The sequence below is a fragment of the Diplotaxodon limnothrissa genome, linkage group LG5, assembly GCF_057381915.1.
Source record: "Diplotaxodon limnothrissa isolate DT_005_m linkage group LG5, D_limnothrissa_male_GT1.1, whole genome shotgun sequence".
Lineage (NCBI taxonomy): Eukaryota > Metazoa > Chordata > Actinopteri > Cichliformes > Cichlidae > Diplotaxodon > Diplotaxodon limnothrissa.
The window spans coordinates 6,126,417-6,146,291 of NC_140600.1; the positions used below are offsets into that span (position 1 = coordinate 6,126,417).

At 40.2% G+C, this 19,875-nt stretch overlaps 1 protein-coding gene across 2 annotated transcripts in view; it reads left to right on the forward strand.

The window, feature by feature from the left end:
* The window catches only part of iqsec1b (IQ motif and Sec7 domain ArfGEF 1b), a 267,271-nt gene continuing 247,396 nt past the window's right edge, over positions 1 to 19,875 (forward strand). For both annotated transcript variants that reach the window (XM_085352980.1, XM_085352981.1), the window contains exon 1: positions 1 to 543. In XM_085352980.1, coding sequence (XP_085209106.1) covers positions 263 to 543 — 281 coding nt within the window. In that variant the 5' untranslated portion in view covers positions 1 to 262. The remainder of the gene's footprint in view (positions 544 to 19,875) is intronic.

Here is a 19,875-nt window from a genome sequence, read left to right on the forward strand (position 1 = left end):
GCTCGTGGACGCGGCGGCAGTAGCGGCGTACAGCAGCGCACCGAGCGCGGTCAACTTCGCCACTACTGCACAATAAACACGCCATGTCGGAGCGAAGGAGACTCTGTGGATCTGACTGCGCGCGGTCCTACTACTAGCGAGCGTGTGTGCGCGCGCGTGAGAGAGAGAGAGAGAGAGAGAGAGAGAGAGAGAGAGAGAGAGAGGAGTGAAAGAGAGAGACAAGGAGAGGGCTGCTCTTTTGCTTTCTGTGGATATCGCCTTCATGGACGGGCAACGGGGCTTTTACGACATGGAGAACCCAACAGAGAACCCCAGCAAGGCGGCGGAGTATCTGAAGGAGCTGAATAAGATCATCGAGACCCAGCAGGGGCTGCTGGAGAAGCAGAGGGTCCGGATTGAGGAGCTGGAGCTCCAGGTGACGGATCTTTGCAAGGAAAACGTCTGTCTAAAAGATCAGCACCAACGGCACCTGGCCACCTGCAGGCTCCAACAGGGCAACCACTCCGCCCTGGGAGCCATCAAAGAGAATGTCATGCAGGAAAAGTAAGTTATCTGGCATTGGGTGGTGCTTGGTTTGGCTGAATAGGATGCTGTCAAAGTTTATTTTCCTCATCTTGTTATTCGCTCCGCGGCTGGAGAGATATGTTGTGTGTCTGTTTCATCTCAACAACCAAACCAAATTCCCAGTTCTTCGCCACTTTGTCACGGATCAGCTCTTTAATTGTCCGTGTAACGTGCACACTGTCAGGGATTATTTCAGGCTTACACAAGGCTGTGCGAGCTGTGCACGCGTATTGCGTAATGGATCCCGTCAGGCGCATCGCTCAATAGATATGCAACCCCATGAAAATGATATTGTGTGGAGCTCAAACTGTATCGGATCATGTTGGTCGAAGTCTGAATCAGTGGGTGTGACTTTGTATTTTCGCAGGAGAGAAAAGCGCGACCCGTCTGTAGTTGCGTTGTGAGGAAACAAGTTTACGCATCCTTTGCTTAGTTAAGAGTTCAACCCCAGGCGAGTGGTCAGATGCTGTGTGTCATACATTTCCTGTGCCAGGAGCTCTCAGTGAGATGAGGAATTAATGTATGCAAACACCTTCAATTTGACTTGGACTCCTCACCAAAGTGGAGGGCTTTTACAATTGGAAAAGACGTAGTTGTGTTGGAGAGCAGCCGAGTGCCACTATCAGGAGAGAAATGTTCAATCAAAGCTGCCTAAACATGCTGGGTTAACTGCTTAGCAGATGGAAGTACAAAATCAGGCTGTGATACTCTTGTGGTATTGCATCTAAACAAGGATTCCCCATGGATTTATTGTGCACTGTGTTACTGACAAAAACAAGCAGCTTTACACATTCAGGACACTGCTCCCTGCTGATGAGATTACTTATTTGTACTTTTTCATTATGTTTGAATATGATGGACATATAAATTAAAAAAAAGTATTTATTAATTCTCACTCAAAAATATATATCATTTCACACACTTTGAGACACTTATCTCAAATTGGACACGGAAAGGAAATGTCTGAAAAAGCAGGTCCATCCAGGACTACTGCAGAGTGCTCAAGCTGCTCGCTTTCAGAAATGTTGCACTGTCGATTAATTTTCCATGAATCTATGCAATCAATACATGAAATGCAAAGTTAACATGAGACATTGATCACCAATATAGCAATGTTACAGTCTACTTGTTCATGTACTTCATGGGCCATATGCATCCTTGTTTGATTTCACAGTTTGAGCAGTTACCCTACGCAGGTTCCTTATCAGTTCTCTTATCAGTTCTCAATTCTTTAGTATTTAGGTATGAGCACAAAGCAACAGTACAAAATAAAAATAATAAGCAGCACACGCAGACTTCAAAGTGGTCACCACAGAGATTGTGCTATAGACAGTTGAACAGGCGGAAACAGAGGATGCAAACTGACTGCTCATCAGTTGAAGTTCATCTACCTGTTGAAGTTCAGGCTGCTGGGCTGGGGTCAGCACTCACTCAGCTTCATCATCAACCTGGATTCTTGGTTAGCTTAGCCTTAGCATGCTTTGTGTGCAGACCCTTGCAAAGAGCTGAAGTTTTGTTAGCAGCATAATGCGTTTGTTTCTGTTCTGTACGCAGTTTGCACTTCACCATCGCACTCTCATCCTTTTGTGCAATAAAATTAAAAGCAATATCCCTAACCACGCTGTAGACTGTGCCACTATTTTCCTCCTCCAGCAAACAAACTGAAATCGTGATTGTAGTGCAAGTGCAATTGGAACCAATAAGCACAATTCATAGGCAAGCAGCTGTGTTTGATTAACAATGAAAATATGGAGCCAAGGAGGTTCCTTCCTGTCGAAAGGGACTTTTTCCTTCCTACCATCGCCAAACTGAAGTAACATGGAATACAACACAGTTACACAAACATGTTCATTCAGACCTTGTGAAATAAAAGTTGGTAGCCTTCAATTGGGCAGTAACCACTTCATGGGCATTCTTTGCATAAACTTTTAATGAAAAAGACCATTTGGATTTATTTTGTGATTCTTTCAAGTTGCTTGCACATTACTTGAAACACTTGCTATCATCAAGTGAGTTAGCTTTTTCAATATCCCTTCTGTCACAAACCCGCTCACTGTTATGAACGAAGCTTTGACGGAGACGTTTGACTTCCAGGAGATATAAGATACACAGCATACAGCCCTGCATTAAAGGATTTCTTTCTGGAGTCATCTGAAAATTTGTTTTGTGGTGAATTGCTTGAACTATAAAGTGTGAAAACATAAAACAGAGAATAGCAGAAAGTGATAAATGACTACAGCAATTATTTTATTATCAAAGCTGCTGGGAACTGACTAAATACAGTTGCATTTAAAAATATAATACTGTATGGAGGGTATGATCTCTGTTTAAAGCCTGTCCAGTGAATGAAACACCTTGAAGTTATCTTTTGAAGTTTAAGCACTAAACTTTAAGAACAATTTGAAAGCGAAGCAGCTGAAGCTGCAATATTCTGACATGTTTTGTGATTGTCAGCCAAAATATCTACTGGCTTTGTAAAATAAGGCAGTTTTGTCAGATGCTGTCTGCATCGATTACATTTATCATTTTTACATTACATTTGCCTTTAATGTACAAGCTGCCGGACTGCTGACCACAAAGAGAAAATCAGACCTGTGCATTAAAATGGGCTTTGTCACAGGTTCTATGGATAATTTCTTTCAGTGGTGGTTTGACTGCTCCTTGCAAATTATGGAAATCTACTCACTGTTAATTTGGATTTGTGGTGTTAGTTTGAAATAACTTCTACCATCCGGCAACTGTTCCGACTGACTTAGGAACATTTTGAAATGTTTTTAAGGGTATAAATTTAGACTCATTTTGTAAATACATTGTCCTGACTTTTTGGACTTTTATATTGCACATAGACAACATAAAAAATGAATGTTGTTACCGTGACTTCACTCGCTGGGTAGTGAAGGCTGGGTTTGAAGCCTCGAGATGAGCCTTTTTGCTGCTGTGAAAGTATTGATAACGTTGCCTGAGGGGATATTAGATACGATGTGATAAAATCTCTGATTACAGTGCTGTCATGGTTTCCTTCACGTCCTACATCCTCCTATGTGCTTTTAATGTAAATGTGAAACTACAGCATCTCCAGTGGTGAATGATCAGCTCTACAGTCTAATGGCTCGTTTAATGATCCCTGCACAAGTTCAGACACCAACAGCAGCTACTGCTCAAAATGCTGCCTTCACAAAAAGTAGTTCTGCTCAGAAAAGCTGCTTCTGCTGCAATAACCTGGCTGTTTATGTGTGCAGTGCGTGATGCAATAAAGCCCTTTTTCACCTATGACATCATTATCATATTTACTTGCTTACCACTTGTATGGGACTATAAATAGCTCTTGGTGCGACACAGATGATGGCAGCTCGTTTCACCTCCTGGGATTTTCCGTCCTATTATGGCTTTTTAGTTTCCAAGTGGGGAAGATATGTCTCTGAATTCTCCCGAAATTTTGTAAAACTGTATTACATAAGAGTTTGGTCAAAATCACTTCTTTTATGCACAAACACACACAGCTGACAGGGAGTCCTGTCCCCTGTGTTCTGTCCACAGTTGGGCCACGTCAGCTGTTCTTTTTGTGCTGACCACAGTCAGCATATAGTCCTGGCCTTGACTGGAGGACCAATGGGAGAGCTCTGTTCCTTGTGGGCCCTCTGACAGACGTCTACACACAGACACGGAGTGGATAATGTTAGTCTGTCACCACACAGTCACCCTGTTACTCTGGGTAGTCAGTGAAGTAAGAGCTGCTTCAGAGTCTGTTTGTGTTTTGCTACAGTGGGATCTTGTTATTCTCAACTTTACTCCCTATGAGCTAATCCTCTGTGGAAGGGCTGCTTTCCCCTGTTTACGCTTAAATGTTTAAAGTTTACATAGGACACAAGGTCACCCAGCTCTTATCAAGGTCACGTGTGATGTGTTGTGGGATCTGGAACAGAAGTGTGTAGAAGATTCTTTTGACATTACAGTTTTCATGTCCATTGCTAAGTTTTTAAGAAGGATCAGTGATATAAAGAACAATATATAATGTTTCTAGGCAGGGTCATTTTACCATTCAAGATACTTTTGGATGCTTTAATGGAGGGCTACACATACAGTACATCATAGTTTTTGAATTGCAGTGAAAGTCAATAAAGGGATTTGAGGTTTTAAGGGTATTTAATAATCCACATTCATTAAGTGAATTCCAGCGTATTTTGCATTTGCACACAGCTCAGGCTCAAACATTATATACAGCAGAGAAATCAGTGATGATACACAAGACTAGCTGCACAGTTGCATGTACTGTCATTTATCTTTTACATCAACAGACAGAGCAATGCATATGTTAATAATAATAACACATTTCCTCTCTATTGCTGAAAGTCAGGATTTCAGCCTGTCCTTAGTTTACAAGGATCTGTCAAATTTGAATAGCTTTTATAAATTGGAAATATTTTGCGCACACAGATTTCTGATACATTAAGCGACACGTTGGGCAGTATCCCTTTCAAATAAACTGACTCGTAAATCTGACTAAACTGGCTAATCACTTAGAATACTTCAAAGCAAAACAACAAAAAATCTGCAGTTTTTCTGGCTTTGGCTGGTCTGGACAAAAAAGATATTTGAAGACATCATCTTAGGGTCTGTGAAGCTGCCTGGAACTACTACAAGAAATCAGCAGATAAATGAATGCACACAGACCTCACGTGTGCAAATGTGAGTTTCTGTTTCATCACTGGGGCGATCGTGGCTCAAGAGTTGGGAGTTCGCCTTGTAATCGGAAGGTTGCCGGTTTGAGCCCTGGCTCAGACAGTCTCGGTCGTTCTGTTCTTGGGCAAGATACTTCACCCGTTGCCTACTGGTGGTGGTCAGAGGGCCCGGTGGCGCCAGTGTCCGGCAGCCTCGCCTCTGTCAGTGCGCCCCAGGGCAGCTGTAGCTACATTGTAGCTTGCCATCACCAGTGTGTGAATGTGTGTGTGAATGGGTGGATGACTGAATGTGTAAAGCGCTTTGGAGTCCTTAGGACCTAGAAAAGCGCTATACAAATACAGGCCATCACTTAGAAGTTCATAACAATGGCTAAATAAGGCCCACGTGAACAAACTTGTTTCAAACAGAGAGAATTCTGTTAATATTCTGGGTACCAGTTTCAGCTGTAAATTAATACACATTTGGATCTGCGCAGTAATGTGTTTCTAATAGTTTTTGGATGCAAGTACGTGAGCAGACTTAAAAGCCAAGAAGAATCAAGTATATCAGACTTCGATGAACAGACGGTAGACGGTTCACATCACGCTCATTTTTCTTTTGCATTTGTTCACAAGAAGAATTTGAAGACGTCCTTCTTAAGGGGTGGATCGTTACTATCATTTGGTTTTTTGGGTTTTTTTTACAGGTCAGAACAAAGTGGTTGTAACTAATCTGGCTGTAAGGGGTATTAAGTCGATCAGCTGTTGGGAATTATTTGCTTAGTTGCTTTTGCTTTAATGTCATCTCAGTTTGAGTATGAAAAAGACATTTGACTACTTTAGCCTTGATCTGTGAAACTGGCAAAAAATAACCACACGAGTAGGTAATAAGAAAATTAATTATTAACTAATTATTAATTATGAATTTTGGAATCCCTACAGCTGAAATTTTGTCCTTCCTTAATCGCTATATTTTGGTATTTCTGTGAGTTCAAATTGCAACCCAAGTTTTAATATGGAATTAATTTAATATTTCCTTAAAAATATGATTTCTAGACCATTTATGAGCATGTCCTCTGCAGCATATAGAGCAGTAGCTGCTGTATAACATGCTTTAAAGCCTTATACTTAATAGGGTTTATTCAGCCAGCTCTGTGTCACATTGCGTTCCCTCAAAGGGACCGGAGAATGAACAATCCCCTGGACGTCCTTCACCCATCCCAAGAGCTGTTCTTTTGAAAGGGTGTTTATTTCAAAGTTGGACTCGAGGCTTTATCACTTCAGTGTGTTTACATGTGTGTGCGCAGCGCTGCAGGGAATAACATCTCGCTGGTCAGCAGCTCAGATTTCACAGCAAATCGCGAGTCAGAATTGTTCCCTGCCAGAAGACATATGAAAATTGGTCCGGAATACAACATCGTTTTGACTTTATGAGTAAGCACATATGCCACAGATGCTGTGGGAGAGCTGTGAAATATGAGCTGTTCTTTTAAAAAATATATATTTATTGATTTGATTTAAAGCCAAAGCTGAAATACATTTCACACAGAGAACAGTGTGGATTTTGAACCCCGAGGGTGGTCTTGATAAATAAAGTTTCAAAAGGAGAGAACACATTTTGCAGTGAAATGTTCATGGAGACTGTTTTGGAGGTAGAAGAGACCTTCTGCTTTATATGATTCTGTTAATGTTTATTCTCAGTATGTTACACCCTCTGTTGTTATGATGTGGGTAAACTTTCAAAAGAGTTAATAGAAAAACATAAAAAAAAACCTGCAACCCTGCACATGAGAAGTGCAAAATGTGGTGATTTATCACACAATCAGGACAGGCATTAGAAGGCAGATGGTAATGAGAAATTGATAGATTGCCAGACCCAAAGGGGAGAAATAAATTCTAACTTGGTGAACACAAACTCCAGGACTGCATTCAATCAAAGTTGAGAGACTATTTCCTCTAATATACCAAATCTTTTCCCATGATGCTCCTCTTACCCTGTGGGGTCTGATCACTGTATGAGATTGAAAAGTTAATTAACCTTCTTTTTTATTCCTCCTTGAAAGGTCTTTATTGTCTGTGTTGGTGTCAACCAGATATAATTTCCAATTAAAACATATTTTTGTGGATAATAACCGTAACCAAACTGTGTCACATCAGGGCTTTTTTTTTTTTTTACAATGACTCCTCTTGTTGTGGAGCTACAACAGGATCTGTGGTGTTCTGTAAGCACGGCAGCAGTGCTTGACAAGTGAAGTCTAAAACTAGATTAATACACGCCAAAGTGTCTGTGGCCCATTAAGGTTGTCAAGAAGCCCAGTAGCTTATTTTGGTTGTTTGTTGCATTGTGGATAAACCTAAGGTCTTTTACAGGAGACTCAAGGGGGACCGACTTGCTAGATAAGCTGTGAGATCAATTGGCATCTATAAAAAAAATCACTGTTTAGAATGAATGGGCAATCTGCTGTTTTTCTCTCCAAGACCATCTCTCTGTGTTAGCCTCGCAAAAGACTAGCAACCTGTCCAGGGTGTATGCTGCTTCTCGCACTATGGTAGGTGTGTTAGGCTGGTTACAAGTTTCACAAGTTTTGGTGTTGCAGATTCCTTTGGGGTTGGGTCGCCAAGGACATCCAGCATCACAAATGTGCCAAATCAAATGGAGTGGACCCTCATGAATAAGGGAACAACTGAACGGAGCCTCTTTGATCGTAACTATAGATAAAATGATATTTTACAATTTTTCAGATAGAAAGTGGTGCAGAAAGGTGAAGATGTCAGTGCACAGCTCAAAATATCTAACATAAGATAAAATCGCCAGCATTAAATGATGAAACTTTAAACCTTAATGTGGTCCAATTCCAGTTTGTCTTGTTGTTGATGGTTAGTATATCCATTTACAATGCATTATTCTGCAGCTGTGGCGTGACCTGAAAGAGATGCTTATTAGCTATACACGCTTTCACACAATAACTGCAACAGAGTTTCTATGTAACCATAAGTAACAATACAATAAGGCTTGTTTTCAACTCTTGGACCAACAGAATATAGCACAAAGCTTATGTCGAGCTATATGAATAATTTGATAATAGACTGTAATGGTTTTCACCCTGGAGGCTCCTGTACTGGCACCAGACAGTATCTGTTAACATAGTAGAGGGCTCTGATAGCCAAAGGCTCTCCCTCCTAGGAACTACAAGTAAGCCTGCAGTCTGAAAGCTCTATTGGCATAATAATAAGTCCATGAGACTCAGAGCCCGTAGTTGCTCTGCCCCAAGACTGTGGAATGCACTTCCACCAGATCTCTGGTTTATAAATTCTTTCTACTTTTAAATCACCTCTCAAAACCCGTCTGTTCAGGACTGCACAGCCGTCATTATTACTTGGCCGTAGTGGATTGTTACCTTCATTAGTTTTATAGTTGTGGTTTTATTTGTTTGCTTTTTGTGTATATGTTTTTATTTTGCTTTTCTAGTGTAAGGTGACCTTGAGGGTCTTTAAAGATTATTATTATTATTATAACTGTGAGGATTTTGACATTAGAGGCACCAGAATTCCAAAAAACTGGCCAGACTGAGCGACAAATAAGCTGTTTCTTGAAGAAGTTATTACTTAAGTTTCTTCTAAAATTTGTAATTTTAAATAGAATTTGATACAAACAAGTATTTAAGATTAATTTTGGGGGGCTTTTATTAGTTTTACAAAGTTCAAATTAATTTTGGATCACATTCGGTCGCACAGTGTCATTGTGAACAACTTATTGCCTGCATTTTAAAACTGATCTCACAGTTGGCTCCAACAGCATAGGAAGCACATTTTAAAGAATTCATTTGTGCTTCACGTGCAGCCTTTCTCTCACTGCTGCGACTCAGTTCACAGCCCTTCACCTCATCAGCTCTTCTCCTCAAGCCCGAAACCCATCCGATTCTGCAGCTCCGCTACAGATTTTCACTTTACTTTTCTTGGATTAGTTCTCCACACTCTGTGACTCTGTGTTCAGTTCAGCTACGCTTCCCTGCTGCTCTACACCGCCAGCAACCTGTCCATTTTTTCACACGTTCCATTAAACACTGCTCTGACCTGGCTCAGCACCCTGTTTGTGTCTCTTTCAGCCCTGCAGTAATTCTTCATCTTTCATCTAACTTCATTTCCCTATATATTAATCAATTACAGTTAGCTAGCTCATGTTAGAGCAGCCCCTTTGGTGGAGTTACTATACTCATGTACTTAAATTGTTCTTTGCTGGTTATTGGTTTTTGATTTGGTGGTCTGTGAGCACACACACACACACACACACACACACACACACACACACACTCTCCGGAGTGAAGTTTTGGGGAGAAGACAGGAGGAGAGGAACTGAAGAGCAGCATATCAGACTGTAATTCTGCTTCCTGGTCCCAGCTCTGGACAGTCGTGTTTCGGGGTGTTTAATACATTTGTTCACATTTCTAGAACTACTTTAGCTCCATCTAAAGTATGATGGATGCCATCTCTCTTCTAATTATGTATGAAGCCAATGTTCTTTTCTGGACACCGTCAGTGGTTTCAGGAGCACGTGCAGCAGAACATATCACTACTGGTAGTATCAGAGTGCTACATGGTTTTAGCAAAAGTACACACTGACTGGTTATTCATTTTAGTCACCTCTGATGGATGTAGATTACCAAATCTGTACTTATCCACAGTTGTATGTAGTTGATTATGTTCATTTTTGTAACAGCTGATTGTTTATGGTCATTTTGACACAGGAGGCTGTGGGGATTGAGTCGTGTGGCTATTCGGTTTGTCTGTGTTTTTCAGCCCTGCAGGTGTCTCCCTAATAAAGAGGCCACCTTATGGTGTGATCATTAACAAAGTTAGCTGAATTGCTGTTGCGTATATTTAGAACTGATTCAATAACACTGACCCGTGACTCATTGTTAAAAGGATAACTGATTGGACAGAAGTAAAAATGTAAATTATTTTGCATATAATATCATATCATAGCCTGGTGATGATAATGAGGAATTTTATTGATAGCAGCCTATGATTGTTCTGTTTGGGTTTAGTTGGGCTGATCCTGATTGAACCAAGTTCATGTGAAAAATGTAAAGAAAATTACTGCAAACACAAAAGAAAAAAAATGGCATTATTTATGCAAAGTGCATACTTTGTGCTGTCTGAAAGGTAATGATCTGACCTTAGATTCAGTTTCTAAAATGAGTTTTAGTAATATATAAGAGATAATAAGACAATAAAATATTTTTAAAATATTGTAATACCATAAAAAGCTCCAGTACGACTGCTGGGGTTGAACAGTTGAATTTTCAGATTGTTCAGCCTCTTTGTGTTCTTGTTCAGGCTCCAGTGTCATTACTCTTTACTTGTTACTTTTAAAAACGGTAATGTGTTACTCCTTGGAGCGTGTGATTCATTATCATAGTACCGTAATGAATTACATTCTCATTTAATCCTGGATGACTACTAGTCAGCTCTTCTAGCACCAATGTATGAAATGCATAATGCATACGATAGCAGATATGAGAGTTATGAGGTTGATCGTCCGTTGCATCACCTTTGCATCAACTTTTTTAGTAGCAATTAGCATAAAGATGGTGCTTTGGATGCAGTTGAACTGTCACGAAAGACTCTTTTAAGAATTCGTATTAAGATTCAAATCAGCTGTGACTGTTTCCTTGAAATAAATCGGACCCCCCTGGGAGCTCTGTGTTGAGTCATGCTTATCGATAATCTCATGGCAGTGCAGGAGCACATAATGTTTACTGGAACAGAACGGTACAAATTAGATTTTTTTTTCCTGAGTTTTTGCCAAGAAGTGTTTGATGTATGAGGTACCAGTGTAAAGATGCCCAGAGTGTTAAGAGACAGTTTTATTTGCATTCGTCATTAATCATGGCAATTGGTTTAAGACCAAACAAACCTTCACTCATAAAACACCTGTAAAGTTCCTTTTGAAGGTTTAGAAAGCTCTGTTGTTCGCGTTAGCTTTCAGCGGTCCTTTCTGTTAGCGCCTGTCTGCCTTTGACAGCACTTTAGCCCCAATAACTGTCATCTCAGTCAGCAGATTTCCACGTGACTGTTGTCAGAGAACTGTTGTGAACCTGCTCTAATATTTTATGGGTTGTATTCTTTATGATGTGAATGTCTTTACTCACACTGTGCTACAATCAAAAGAACTTGCTTGCAAAACAGATATGCACTTTCCTTTTCAAAGTATTTCAGTGAAGTGCTCAAAATTTCAGCCATTTAATGGCCATTGAATATGGTAATGATCATATATTGTGCAGGTTGTGTGAACAGGGAAGGGAAAAGTCTGTAACCAAAGGCATGGAATATGCACGGCTTGTTGGAGGATGGGGGAAATTGTCCAAAAATGTCCAAAAAATGAACCTTTTATGATTGATGTCACCAATTTCTACCTATTTACTCACTGATTGCACTCCATTAAACAATAGGCACCTACTTTCCTGCATTGTGGTGAATTTATTTACACCAATTTTGTGGATTTTAATAGCTCACACTTATAGTTACTTACAGTTTACTTACAGTTTGCAGTTTTAGTAACTTACAGTTACTTGAAAAAGTCGTTTCCGGTTGGTTAACAAACGTGTGCAGCACACAAAGACACATACCTGCTAGTGCAAAGTAAGAAATTCATGAAATACTGAATTACATTCAGCAAAACAGAAACAGAAATCAGAAGACACGAACAACATCATTTCTCTACTGAGTGAACGTGAGGCTTTTACACACAAACTCGCTACAGCTGTAACTGGTCATATCCTTAACTCAAGTATCCAAAAAGATGACTTATAAAAGAATTGACCCATAGAACCATTCAAGGGGGGAAGCTGTCCATAGAGGTTTAACCCTGTTTAGTAACAGGCTGTAAACATTCCTAATGTTAAAAAGATGGCGATTTTAACAAAGGAGGCAGTCTCCACGTGGCCATTTTTGATTTGCAAGACATATTTCAGGAGTCTGAGACATTACTCACTGAGAAATGTCCTCATGCTTTTCCGTCTTCTTTTCTGTTTTTATGGAAAATCTATTATGTACAGCAGTCCTGGAATTTAGTCAAAGACATGACATTAAATTGATCTACCCTGGCACCATCCACTTCAGAGGAGATGATAACATTTTTCAGTAGGATTTTATCAGGTGTGCAAATGGAGGCCATCTATCATTGAGGTGAATCCATTTCTCTGCCAGCTGAAGGACCTATCATGTAGACTGCTCATCTGTTGCATTATTGTGCGCCCAAAGTGCAAAAATGAGCTGGAATTGTACATTTAAGTCACTAACCATATTAGGCAGGAAGTTGCGTGCATACATGTAGGTTATGTTAAAGTTTAGCATGGTATGAGGATTTGTCAGCTTGATTCCACTCTCCTCTACTGTTTCGTATTCAGTCACTAGTTTAACAATAGCTGCACGGGATGCTTTCTGGAGAACATATGATGAACACATTTAATATGAAACAGCGCCCCTCCTCTTCTACCCTCAGCCTTGCACCCTTTCAAAATACTTTATATCCAGGTGTGCTGGCCTCGGGTGGATAGTTGTTTTACAGGATTCTTAGGACAAACTCAATATATCTAAATTAAAATTTACAAGTAGCTGTTTCATGTATTTAGTCTCGGGAACAAAGGAACATTTTCTACTTCCCTAAAAGACCTTTGGTTTTAATGGAGAGGTCCCATATATTTATTAACCATTTGATTTATCGGTTAGCTGATCTTTGTTCAGTATTTTTATGAAATGTCGGTTGGCTGATGACTAAAAGAGTGATTTTGGATTCCATTCATTTCAATGGTGGTTGAACATAAGGCATTCGAGTTGTGTTTGCTGGATATGTTGGTGAACTTGTCATACAAATATTTCATGTAGATAACTGGCTTATCAACACGTTCTCACTCCCAAAGCGTAACATATTACGTTTTTGGCTACCCACCACGTTCCTAAATGACGACCTCGGAAAAAAGAGGAAATATGAGAACCGTCTGGACTGAATCTACACATGTTCGCTCTTAGCTTCTGAGGATTTTTACAGTTCTGGCTGGTTACACCAGCTGTGGATGAACTCCCATTCCCCGTGCGAACACACCTTTCAGCAGCCACCCACACTCCATCTGTTATTACAGGTAGTTCAAAGACTTGTCCATCTGGTAACAAATCGATGTGTCTGTTTCTCCCAGACAACAATTAAAAAATTAGAGAGGGAACATGAGCTGACTGTTTTTATTTCATGGCTTATTATCAGGAATGCAGACGGCAGAATGACCCTTCTGTGGTTTGGCTTTGTTGTCCACAAGGACCAAGATGATGGAAAGATGGACATAGGAATCTCTATAGAAAAGGCCAATATTAAATAAGACAAATGCATTCAAGTATAGCCCCACTGTTTGATTGCATCTGTCAATGTTAGCAGTGGTCCGTCAATACAACCGAGAACACCGGCAACTCATTTTAGAAATTTTTTTATTTTTATATCCAACTCAATCCATGTGAACCGTGTCCTTGCACTTAATTAGAAGACAGACAGAAAGTCACAAACAAGTACTGTTAGATTATTTCAGGAACTGAGTGAGTGGGACTATAATGACATGCTGAAAAAGAATTGTGTTTTTAGAGAAAATGTTATGCTTTTAAGATCCAGTCAGTCATTGTGCTGTAAGGTAGTTGCGCATCGGCTTTACACTGTAGCTATAGTTATTGTTTGATTTGTACTGGCAAATTAGTTCAGTGGCGCTGATCACTGTCTGTTAGTAACATTAGTCTAATTAGACACATCCTGCTGGTCTCTGTGTATGGCTGCCTCTCCCTCAAACTGGTTCTGCTGGGGGCTTATTCCTGTTAAAAGGGAGTTTTTCTTTCCCACTGTCGCCAAGTGTTTGTTCATCGAAGGCCATCTGGTCATTGGGTTTTTTCTGTACTACCCCATGGTCTAATATAAGTCCCTAGACTATTGTGATACTATTGTGACTGTTGATGTGTATGTTGTGCATTGCTCTTGCCTTCTCATGCATCTTTTACCATGGACTATTGCTTATTAATGTTTTACAGCATCACAGAAGTAAGGAAACTTCAACTGGCACAATCTAGCAAGCTGCATGCTTTTGGGAAATATCCAGAGGTGTCAGTGATACAACAAACTACAAAAGTCATTGTTTCTGTTGTGGTCTAAAATTTAGATCACAACATAAAGAACGCAGAGATTTAGAGATTTTTACATAAAGCAAACTTTAACTAAAAATAAAGTATGACATGAGAGGCAGGATCACCTTGAAATGGGGCATTGTCCCATTAATTTATTCCTAATCTACATATTGTTCCTGTCCATCAAACATAAAATGTGTATTTTTCAGTCCATGATCAAATATTTGTTATCCTCCTCTGAGGGCAGAATATCTAAAGGTCAGGTGTGAGTATAAATGAGCTCTGTGAAAGATCCACTCACAGAGCTACTTTGTTAAATTCCTACGTGAGATGTCATCTTGACATTTTCGGTCAGAACAGTTTAGAGGTTCAGTCTGATGTCGGTTTGAAAGTCTTTTGTTGAATATGGTTCAGAACTTAAAAAAAGGGACATGAAAACATAAAGTCGTCGAGTTTCATAAATGGTATGATGGTGATGTGTTCAGCTGTTTCTTGCCACCTTTGTTTATTCAGATAATTTTATATATGTGTACTGGAACGAGTGGTGTTGGTCATGATAATGCGTGGCTTCAGTAATCTTCATGAAATACAACAACCCAAGACAGCTGTTATCTCATGAAACCACATGGTGAGATTTTAAGTGAAAAAACTCTCCAAATATATTTGCCTTTTTCTTTTCAGCTGAAATGTTGACTCTGCAGTCTTGACCTGTATTGGTTTTAAGCCACCCTCTACCTGCTCATGACAAAGTACAAGCTTCACAGATGTTGACTGTAGCTAAAATGTATTTATGATATTACTGCGGTATCTACCCAGTCTGTGCTTGGGGTCAGACATGTCCTTCAGGGCCAGGCAGCCGATATAGATCTGTTGACAGCATTGAGGTGAGTTCTATTTGATTTCACATCCCCCAGAAGACTGAATACTTGAGCTGCTCTGGAAGCACAGATTTTCCACTCAGCTTATTATTGAATGCTGCAGGTTTTCTCAGCAGTTATCGGAGGTTCAGTGTGGAGTTGACTAACGGTTAGTGTTAATGACAACTTTAACTTTCAGAGCCATGCACATAGTTAAATGATAACATATCCATGCCAGTTCTCAACTGTAATGACCAAACTATCAATCCCTAAATGTTAAATAGCTCAGATTCCCAATGTCTGTTTTTTTAAGTAATTTATTAATGAAATATAGAATACAAAAATATTAGAAATACTTAGATTTGGAATTTGTTTTGCTCTCTCCTTCCTGTTTTTATGGACAGAAACCAAACTAATACCACTGCTTCATCATGCATATTGGTATGTTTTATTAGAACGGTATCAAATGTGACATCCATAGGCTCGAGCCAAGCCGTTACCATAGGCAAGAGGCAGGGACCACCCTGCACAGGTCGCCTATCTGGACTAACGCAGAAAGAGACAACCATTCACACTCACTTTCAAACCTGTGGACAATTTAGAATCACCAGTTACCTAGCATAACATGTCTTTGGACTGTGGGAGGAAGCTGGAGTACCCGGAGAGAACCCATGCAAAAACAGTTGTGTTTTGAAATTATTTACATTTTTGTATGATTTTAAGGCAGTTAAGAGGTAATCCAAAAACACTATAAAAGTAAAGTGTAATTTTAAAAAAATGTAGTGGTGGTGTGAAACTAATATGAGATACCAAATATATGAAAACCTCTTTGGTATCAGTGAAAGAACATGCTTATCTGGGTTGTACACTGCCTCTCGCCTACTGTCAGCTCGGACAATCTCAAATGCCAGTGTGCCCCAGAGTTAAATAAGCATTTACAAAATGCATAGAGGGATGAATAGATGACTGACAATAGCACTGGATGGAATCAGATGGAACTGGTTTTGGAAAAACATAAAATTAAGTGATTAGACATCCTCAAAAACAGGAGCAGAGTCTAAAGTCGTGCCAGTAACTCTCTGAAAGAGCATTCTCACCTAGCATCTAATGGTTCTGTATGAGAAAAAGTCTTGACCTGGCGATGGCAGAAGATAAAAACCTCATTTACAACTTGTTATTAATAGAACATTCATGTTCATACAAACAGAACCGGGATCGGGATCGGGTGTTAATGCAGTTCTGCGCAGCATGAATATAGTGCGAAAATAAAATCAGTTCCAGAAGTTCAAAGGCTATCTTATTTTTGTTACCCATTCCTGTTAACTCAGAAAGCCTGATAGAAGCAACGTGTAGCTGCAGTGATGATATCTCAACAGCAGCACATAATTACCACACAGCAGTGTTACCTCTTATGAGCAGCACTCTGTGATATTTTGGTATGTGCATACCAAAGTAAAATCAGATTGTATCTCGAGTTTAAATGCAAACCCTTCTCATCCATTTGGAAACATTAAGGTTTCAAGTAAGAGGCTTGACTGCTTCGATTGACAAGTGTGCCAACATAGACAGTGGTATTGTTAGGTGTCTGCTATGGTTGTGCTGTTGGGACTTTTTGATCATTTTTATTTGAGTTATCTGATAAATTATGAGCTTCTCTGTGATGCAGTTTTTCAGGTTTAGTGAGTGAAATTCTGCCATTTCTTTAGCTTGTTACTTCACACTGTGTCTGTCTGTATGTGTTTTAGTGATGTAGCTACCTGATCACTTTACTCTCATCAACTTCAAAATGTCGAGAAGTGAATAGGTGACTGCATCCATCTTTTATATACAGTCTATGGATTTCTCTGATGATTTGTCTCCTGGTATTTGAGTAATTTCAGTCGACACATGTGTCTGGTGGCGACCTGGCAGCCTCACCTCTAGCCTTGCCACAAACTTGTTTTCATTAACTTTGTGCATCATAAAGAAAATGAAACCCTGAGAGGTATTTTCAATGTGGTAAGATTAGATATTCCAAACATGTGTGGCTGTTTTTTCAGGAACTATGATGGGAGCCCACACTGCCCATACTATTTATTTCACTAAACTGTAGCACAACATTGACGATGTTCCAGATTGCTGCAGTCTTCACCCTGAGCCTGGCTATGCCAACCTAATCTCCAGTTCTTGTGACATAATTTTTTTCGTTGTCTTGAACAGTCCAAAGGTCACAGCAGGTCACGGAAGAGCTCTTCTTGGTTTGTCAGCCTTTATTTCACAGCTACATTCCAGTCCCTGTGGTTATATAATTACATATCTCTGGTGCACTGGTAAAATCTGGTTGTATGGTCCAGTTGCTTGTGTGGTTTGAAACTGTAAGTTGTGCACCAAGGAAGAATTTCCAGAGAGTAAACAAACACTGAGTTTAAAATGCAGAAAAGTATAGTGGGTTGTCTGTATAATATACTTATGTAGTTGTTAGTTTACCTAGTATGGAGTTGTATAATTTTAGAAATATGCTTACTTTACTCCCCAAAAGGAACCGGCCCAATGAGCTGAATGACTTCCGACCGGTGGCACTGACGTCACATCTTATGAAGACTCTAGAGCGGCTCTTCCTCAACCTCCTCCGACCACAGGTACAACATGCCCAGGACCCACTACAGTTTGCATACAAGGCAGATGTCGGAGTGGAGGATGCCATCCTGTACCTCCTGCATAGAGCCCACTCACACCTGGATGGGGGAAAAGGCACGGTCAGGATCCTGTTTCTTGACTTTTCCAGTGCCTTTAATACCATCCGGCCCTGTATGCTTCAGGAAAAACTGAACAGGATGGAGGTGGACCCCTGCCTGGTGGCTTGGATCTCCGACTACCTCACCGACAGACCACAGTACGTCAGGCTGAAGGACATCACGTCTGACACAGTGGTCAGCAGCACAGGAGCACCACAGGGAACTGTGCTGTCCCCTCTTCTCTTCACCCTGTACACCTCTGACTTCTGCTACAACTCTGAATTATGCCACATTCAGAAGTTTGCAGACGACACGGCCATCATGGGGTGTATCTGGGATGATCAGGAAGAGGAGTACAGAAGTCTGGTGAGGAACTTTGTCGCATGGAGTCACACAAACCACCTGCAACTCAACACCTCAAAGACTAAGGAACTGGTTGTGGACTTCGGGAGGTCCAGAGAAGGTCCACTGCCGGTTCAGATAGAGGGGGAGGAGGTGGAGGTGGTCAACAAGTACAAGTACCTTGGGCTGTGGGTGGACAATAAACTGGACTGGTCATGCAACACAGAGCACCTGTAAATAAAAGCCCAAAGCCGACTGTACTTCCTCAGGAGGCTGAGGTCTTTTAACATCTGCAGGAAGCTCCTGAGGATGTTTTACCAGTCAGTGGTTGCTGCAGTACTTTTCTATGCTGTGGTGTGCTGGGGGAGCAGCACAGCAAAGAAGGACTCATCCAGGCTGGAGAAACTGATCAGGAGGGCTAGCTCTGTGGTCGTCATGAAGCTGGACACTCTGGTGACAGTGGCAGAGAAAAGGACATTAAAGAAACTGATGGACATTATGGACAATGCTGGGCATCCTCTGCACACGGCCATTAACAACCAGAAGAGTCTGTTCAGTGACAGGTTGCTTCTCCCCAAGACAAGAACTAACAGACTTAAAAACTCCTTTGTCCCACACGCCATCAGACTGTTTAACTCCTCTCTGGAGGGGAGAGGGAGGGGGAAAAGGGGGATAAAGGAGAAGGGAACAACTAAGCTGTAGTGCTTTTTCACTTCACTGTGCAATACCTTTTGTTAATAGTCAATGGTGCAATAGACCTCAATACTTGAAATGTGCAATTCACTTGTATTTTTATTTTTATTCCTATTTATTCTATTTATCCCCTTCGTATATTTTATTTATATATGTCTCTGTATCTATATGTGTGTGTGTGTGTGTGTGTGTGTGTATCTATCTATATATATATATTATATATCTATCTATATCTATCTATCTATAGAGATAGAGATAGATAGAGTTACAGAATATTATATCTATCTAACTTCTGTCGGTGCTGTGCTTTTGGAAACCGAATTTCCCAGAGGAACCCACCCGAGGGATTAATAAAGTTCTATCTTATCTTATCTACTTAAACTTTTGTTTTATTTTGAATCCTGTCATATTTCATTCATGAGATAAAGCCTGATATGTAATAAATAATAAAAAGTATGAAATGCCAATAAATGAGTCTTGGGAATTCAGATCTACCTTTTAAGTACATGAGCAGCAATGTTTCTAAAAGTGTTCTGGATTTCTACTGAGGAATTCAAAATAAAGATGTGACAATCAGTTGGTTTAAAAAAAGAACAAAAGCATAGGAACATAAAAATGGCCCAATGCAACTTGATGGCAGCAGTAAAAAAAAATAAAAAATAAAAAATAAATCAGTACCAATGCATGGAAACCTGCAGGGTTTGTAATGTCACATTGTGACATCTTTACTGCAAATGTCATAGAAAACAGATCAAAAACAAACTGCAAACCTTGGGACTCGTCTACAGTGAAGTCATGCTGCTGTGATAAATACAGTTTGGAGTTTAGTCTTAGTGAAATTTGCAGAGCCTTCCCTGAAAAAGACGTATTCTGGATGGAAGCACATGTTGC